The sequence below is a fragment of the Sander vitreus genome, chromosome 15 (genome assembly GCF_031162955.1).
Source record: "Sander vitreus isolate 19-12246 chromosome 15, sanVit1, whole genome shotgun sequence".
NCBI classification, from domain to species: domain Eukaryota; kingdom Metazoa; phylum Chordata; class Actinopteri; order Perciformes; family Percidae; genus Sander; species Sander vitreus.
Genome location: NC_135869.1, coordinates 12,456,611 through 12,463,811, shown reverse-complemented (window position 1 = coordinate 12,463,811; position 7,201 = coordinate 12,456,611). Strand labels below are relative to the sequence as shown.

At 42.3% G+C, this 7,201-nt stretch overlaps 1 protein-coding gene across 2 annotated transcripts; it reads right to left on the bottom strand.

Moving 5' to 3' along the window:
• Nucleotides 1–255: 255 nt before the first annotated feature.
• On the bottom strand, nucleotides 256–6,324 carry LOC144530730 (uncharacterized). 2 transcript variants are annotated; one of them, XM_078270436.1, is made up of 6 exons: nucleotides 6,216–6,324; nucleotides 5,034–5,217; nucleotides 4,550–4,653; nucleotides 1,633–4,452; nucleotides 997–1,205; nucleotides 256–904 (listed from the first exon to the last, which is right to left on the bottom strand). In XM_078270436.1, exons 2-6 carry the CDS (start codon nucleotides 5,215–5,217, stop codon nucleotides 817–819), a joined length of 3,405 nt encoding a protein of 1,134 aa, XP_078126562.1. In that variant the 5' UTR covers nucleotides 6,216–6,324; the 3' UTR covers nucleotides 256–816. The 2 variants fall into 2 exon arrangements, with proteins under 2 accessions (XP_078126562.1, XP_078126563.1); XM_078270437.1 differs by having other exon boundaries at nucleotides 5,034–5,220; nucleotides 6,216–6,301.
• Between the last annotated feature and the right edge of the window lie 877 nt (nucleotides 6,325–7,201).

The following is a 7,201-nucleotide window of genomic DNA, read 5'->3' as shown; positions in this document are numbered from 1 at the left end:
TTTCTAAGCTAGTTCTCCTCTACTCTGTCCTTCCTTGTGTTGTTGTTTTTTGTTTTTTTCTGGTTGCAAACACTCTTCTCGGCTTTGTTTTTTAAACCCTTTGAATTGATGCTGCTTCTGTGCTTGACTCTGGGTTTACTGCGTGGTGCCATGTTGTCCACATGGCCTTTAGAGCTTGTAACGCTTCAGTGTGTAATGTTACCATATGCCTTACATGTTTTCCAGGACTAATAAAAAAAAAAGCATAACAAAAAGTCAGGAGATGTGCTTTTTTATTTCTGTGCCCATTTTGAAAAAAAACTGAAGAGAAGCAAGCTGATTTAAAAAATATATAATTTTACTCCTCAATATTCTACAAATATCTTCCTGTTTTTAAACTACACTAAACTATGATAAATGATCCTAAAAACTACATAGGACGATACAAGATGGATATCTATACAGTACCATGTACACTACAGAATAGTATGCATTTTATTATACAAAATAAAGCTGAGACAGTAAGAACATGTTGGAATGCTATGTGAAATAACTAGGACAATAGTGGTTGGTAACATTTTTCATTTTCTCTTAGTTTGAAAAAGTCTAACTCAAATCTTATAGTAAGCAACAGTGAGGCAGGTTATAACATTTTAAAAATCTAAAATGGCTGCAATGAGAGCCATAATTATTATCTGAAAAATATTTCAATCTCTAGATACATTATCAGACATCATGACCTTGAACTCATGAACTCCCCACACAAATACAGTGCAAATGACTCAAACCACATTTTTTTAAACTACATAAGAACTTCTCCTCACATTGCTTTTAATCTTACGACTTGACTGGTAGCTCCTCGATCCCCTTGGAGGTCAAGACCTCAGACAAGCGAGTCAAGTAAGTGGAATCTGGGTAACCGTTCCTGAGAGAGACAAAAAGAAGAGTGTTCAGCTCAGACACATGGACTAGTGTGGCCTTTAACTCTACAGCTCTGTTCCCACTGGCCTCACTCACCCTGATTTGCCTCCATGTAGGGTGGTCTTGTGTGGGATGCAGTCCCAGGTGACATTGGCCCCTGTGTTTTTGCCCATCACTGTGAAGGTGAGTCCCTGCTTGAATGCTTTTTCCAGTCTGGGCACCAGCTTCCTTGTCTTCTCGCAGTCTGGAAGAAAGGCTTCAAACACCCCTCCTTGGAATGGCTCGCCTGGAGAAGGGTGATCCTCCTGGTAAGCCAGAAAGCAAAGACCACTGTTGTAAACAAAGTCTTTATATATTAAAATGTGAGCAAAAAGAATTATAAAAGCTCTATATGATACCTTAGCACACACCATTCATAAGAAACTTGTACAGTACAGTAACTTTCTACACACAATGTCACTATGTATTTTCCAGTACTCTATAAATCATAATAGTTCAGCTAAATGCTTGTTGAAATCATATTGGAGTCAACTACAACACGATAAAGTGTATCTGTGTATAGCTTCTCTGTAATAAAAGCCTTACAAAGGATAATACCATTTCCTGTAAAGTGACGTCAGGTAATACATAGTATATTAAGGAAACTGGTGTACAATAAACAATACAATGTGTGAAATATATCAGATACAACAGTTATCAGTGAGAATATGTAAAAAATAATAATAAGCTCACCCCTTGGATACCATCAGGAATGCAGTAAGTGATCTTGATCGCCGAGTCTTTTTTGTGACCTGGTACGGTGATGTGTAGTTTAGAGTAGCTCATTTTGCCCTGGATGCCCCGTGCCGTCAGCTCTTTCTCATGACAAACTCTGCAGTGGACATGTACAGTGTCCAGGCACTTTGAGCACATGGTAGCCCCACACTTAGTTTTCATCAACATCTCACTCCCCCCACACACACAGATGCACCCAAGGCCTACCAGACCTGATCTTGATTCCTCCGGTGGGTCTTGGATCTCTGTTTGTCTTTGCTGCATACTGCCCTTTTGGGTAGAATGTACAGTTCTCTCTTTCTTATGAAGGGCCATGTCTTTATCAGTAGGGGTTGTTGTTGTTGTTGTTGTTGTTGTTGACCCGACATCATTCACAATTCTTGCACTCTTATCATTTCCTGCTTTAGAGCTGACAAATGCCTCAGTCTTCTGTCCATCCATCTCCACTGTACCTCCGATTTTCACCTTCTCTTTAATGACAGGGTCTTTCCTCACTAACGGTTGGCTAACAGATCCATTCACAAGCTCTGTCTCACAAAAGTCACTTCTCTGGTTTGTTATCCTTTCCTGATAACTATCAATCCCATCAGCTTTGCTTGTTTGGCTCTCTAGCATCAACCTAGGATTACTGGAACAGTGCAGAGTAGTACTCTGGTCCTCATTCATTTGTAAAAATGTGGATTGATTCCATTGTGAGGTAGAAGGGTCAGAGAAATCCTGTTGTTCAGGTATTTGGGCTGAATCTCTAGAAAATACTTCCCGCAGTGAAGCATCTACCTGAGAACACAATTCCCTTGGACCGAGAAGATATAGGCTCTTCTTTAAAAATTGCATGGTAAGCTTCCTGAACCGGCTACGTACCTCAGCACAACAAGCCTGTAAAGTTTCATCTGCTGTGTCATTAATACCCAGCTCCGACAAGCGCAGCTCCTGCACAGAGAAGTCTACACTAACTGAATCAACCAGCTTCTGTAAACCTAGCCAACATGAATTCACTTTGGATGAGTTTGCCCCTCTGAAGGTGACAGTCACATCACCACTACCCTCAGAGCGTCTCTCTTTCATCTGGACGTCAGAAGTCAGGTCGTCCACTCGGGTGCTGAAGGCTTCTTTTATGTGCTTCCACATCACAAGGGAAACTGTAATCTCTGCATTATAGACGTCCCGCTTGTCCCTCCCTGTTTGGTTACTGAAGCTAGAGGACCTGGCCCTGCCTCCGACTGTGGACTTGACGGAGTCGTCTTGACTCTTCTGACTCATAACTTGGGCCTTCTGCAGAGGCGTTCCTGAGAAACTACTAGCTCGCTTCAAGGTAGATCCAGACCCAGCAGGTGGAAGTGGGCTACTTCCAGACAAATTGGACTGAGCTGTGCTAAGGGGGGATGTTAAACTCTTGGGTTGAGTATCAATTAAATGTGAGTTGGAGGAGCTTTTATTTTGCATAGAAGCAAATGAAGGCAAAGCATCTCCACTCTTAAACAATATGTCCCCTCCAGTGTTTTGGGATAATGCTCTGGAGACGCTTTCATCAGCAATCCCTGCTGTTTCTGACAATACATCACGCCCTAACATTGGCCCAAGGCGTGTTTGTCTACTGGGAGATGAGAGCCCTCGTAAGGTGAAGTCAGTTGGTCGACTGCCTAACGCATTAAGCCCTAAATCCTTAAACCGAGCAGCTAGTTTATACTTTCTGGCTCCTTCAGTTCTCCTCTCATCTTCCTCTGACCTGCCCAGCAGCTGATCTATCCTGTCATCCAGAGAATCTACAGTGGAGGACATGGTGAGGGGGACACTCTCGCCATCAGCATGAGTTGATAAACCTGAATCGTATGGAGGATATCGGGCTAGAAGACTGGCTACATCCTCTGTTTTACCCCTCACTTTGCTGGGGTCCAGGAGAAGAAACTGCTTGGCCTCAGACACGTCACTACTGCTCCCAATAATGTAAATATTTCGATCATCTTCATTCAGAAGAAGCTTAGGAAATCTGACACTTAAGTTCTCTATCGCCCTTTGCAGTCCGCCCCCGAGGGACAGGATACTCTTAGAGAGCTGGTCTCGACGGATCTTGGTCTCATTTTCTTGGTAAAGCCTACTTATTGCCTTTCTTGCTAACTTCAGGCCCTCTTGATCTCGACCACCCTCCCCCATTCCTGTCGCAACCTGCAAAAACAGAGTAGTCAACCCCTGATTTGTCATATCCACCACATCAACACCATACTGACTAAGGATTTGCTGGTATTCCTTCCGGCAGTGTTTCTGCAGATACTGGAACATGTCTGCATCCACAATTAGTGTGAGGTCCTCCTCTGGCGTGGTAGAATGCCCAGGAAGCTGCAGAGCTGCACCGTCTGTCTGGCCAGTATCTTCCCAGCCATAACCATAAGGTGCCAGGTCTCTATGTGAGCTGGAGTTGTTCTCATCAGAAGGTCTGCCAATGTGAACTTTCTCTCGTGGATTTCTTTGCTTATTAGGTTTCCTGCTCTGATCCTCAGACTCCAGAGTACGAGGCTTCTGTGCTATCTGAACGGACCTGGAGCCACTGGTGGAAGGTTGACCTGATTCTTTGTTTTCTGCTGATTGTGGACCTCCAGGATGGTCAAATAATTGTGCCAAAGCCACCTGGACTTTGGAATAGGCCCCATGCAATGTGCACAATTCCTCAGTAGCATCGTAGTTTATCTGGATATCAGGGTGGCTCTTATGGAGCCTCGTCAGTGCCATTATTCCCCCAGGAAGCTGGCTGTGGTCGACAGTTGCTGATAAACTTAAAATGACCTATGATGATATAAAAAGAAAGACAACAAACACTAATGGATCTTACTGTATATTCAGTATTTGTTGACATATTTCCGAATATTCTACATTAGTATACCTTGTCTGGGTCCAGGCTTTCACGGTGCTCAGTTACAATGACTTTATACCTTTTCTCATCCACTTGCAGAATGTGCTGGCTGTGTTGAATAACTCTCTGTACCACTGTGTGAGAGGGGTCACCAGACGGAAATCAATCTCAGTCTGTGAAGCATCCTGTCTAAGCGCTTTACCATTGGCTATTTCATTGACTTGCATGTCAACATTCCAGCTTAGTGTAAATCACTGGTGACAGCCGACAGAGTGAAATATGTTGCTGATACTTTGCAAATTACTGCAATTATATTTTGGAGTCTTTAGAGTGAAAGTTAATGAAGCATTAACTGTTCTATTGTCAGACCTGAGTGGTAATGTAGATAATATAATATTGTTAATAGCATTTTCACACCAACATGATTCTGTAATGGAACCATTCAAGTATTCAGAAAAATCCCCCTCCATACACTTCATATGCACAGACATGCACACAACCTGACCCCACTGACCTCCACTGTCCTCGAAGGTGATGAGGGCAGAGACGGGCGTTGCCTTGACAATGGTGATGGAGTTTATTTCCCCTCCTCCATTCCTGGCTCTCAAGAAGTGGATAACTAGCTTGTCTTTCAGCCTGTCATCCTCAATGTCTGTGGGCAGACCACTTACCCTCACAGTCCTGCCCGGCTCTGCCATCTGCTGGGAGAAACACAATCGCTGCTATGTAGAAAACCTATTTTAAGAGTGATTGAAGAAAGCAGCGCAAAAAATGACATGATTCTGCAAAAACAGTGAGTGTGAATATCAACAGGTTGATAACAAAAAGTCAAAACACAACAGCTCTTCCTGAAACTGTTCATGTAAAAATATCAGCCAAGCGTTCACAGACCCCACCCTTGCAAATAAGATGGGAGACATATTTGATAATATAACACCCTCTATTGGGGGTTACTAGGACACTACATCAACATTAACTCCAAAACGTCCATTTCATGTGCCATCATTAATAAGCCTTTTGTTGAAATTCTCAGCAAAAAATTATTATCAATCTTAAATCTTTTTAAGGTGTCTCACTCTAATTCATCTAAAGCTGGTTCTTTGAAACATTGACAGGCTAAGATCATGACAGGCTATGGCAACTGATATTTGAGTATCTTAATGCCATATGAGATATTTGCTCCGTATTGTTAAAGAAAACGTGTTGCCATTTTAGTTCAAATCGTGCAATATGAAATGTAAAAATAGTAAATAATATGTGCAGATTGTCACAGATGATGATCGTAACGCCCCTTCTTCTTCATTTCTACCAACAGTTGGTTGCTGTCGTGTTGGAAACTGATTGCCAAAGAATCAACTGCTCCAAAACAGCATTTCTTTATGAACTAGGCTAGATGTTGCTTTTCACACACACACACACAAACAAGAGATATCTGGTGAAACAACTATCATATTATGATAGACTATGTTGGTCTAATTTGCAGCCACCCTCCAACATGTGCGCAAAATGTTGAGTAGAATATGTAGAAGCGAGCAGGAAAGCCACATTGCAGAGCGGGGTGTCAAGGAAGTGGAAAAAAAATCAGACAAATCCGTCTATCGCACTATCGACGGATCTTCACTTTGCATAGCCTACGCCGCTGTTACTATGTCACACAATATATTGGATATCTTTAAGATTTGTAACGATTACTGACCTTACAACTGTTTCACGGTGGTTCTCGCTATCTTTCAAAGATCGTCACACTTTAGACTACAAGCCATGGAGGAAAAGTGAAACTACAAACTAATGTGTGATTTGTCATGTCCGCGCGAGGGGGCGACCAAGTGCCGTCTCATTACGTAGGCAATAACAATATTTAACAATAGGCTAAACTACAGTGTGTGTGTGTGTGTGTGTGTGTGTGTGTGTGTGTGTGTGTGTGTGTGTGTGTGTGTGTGTGTGTGTGTGACTGCAGCCTTAATCAGAGCAGGACTTGCACAAGCACCTCTCCATTTGGCCACAATTAATTTCCTGTACTCGCATTGATTTTTAAAGACCTATTAGTTGGAAATATTGTAGAAATGTTCTATATAGGCCTACTTGTGGGGTCAGCTTTGTGGGGCCAAAACGCTGGACCCCACAAGTTTAAAGGGCTGTTTGAGGGTTAAGACTTGGTTTTAGGGTTAGAATAAGGTTATGGTTAGGGTGAGGGTAAGGGTTAAGGCTAGGCATTTAGTTGTTATGGTTAAGGTTAGGGTAAGGGGCTAGGGAATGCATTATGTCAATGACGGGTTCCCACAAAGATAGTGAGACGCACTGTGTGTGTGTGTGTGTGTGTGTGTGTGTGTGTGTGTGTGTGTGTGTGTGTGTGTGAGAGAGAGAGAGAGAGAGAGAGAGAGAGAGACCTGGCTGAACCATAGACAGTGAAAGCAAGTCAAGTCAAGTCAAGTGGGTTTTATTGTCATTTCAACCATATACACTGTATATAGTGAAACGAACAACGTTTCACCATGGAAGTGGTGTTACACATTTAAAATATATATTTTTTAAAACACATATACAAACGACATTCGAGACAGGCTACATTTAGTGCACACACATTATAGACTATACATAAAGTGCAATTACTACTTAAAGTAGAGCATTTAAGACAGACAAGGGACAGGAAAGAAAACAGACAACAAAAGACAGGGCATAAAT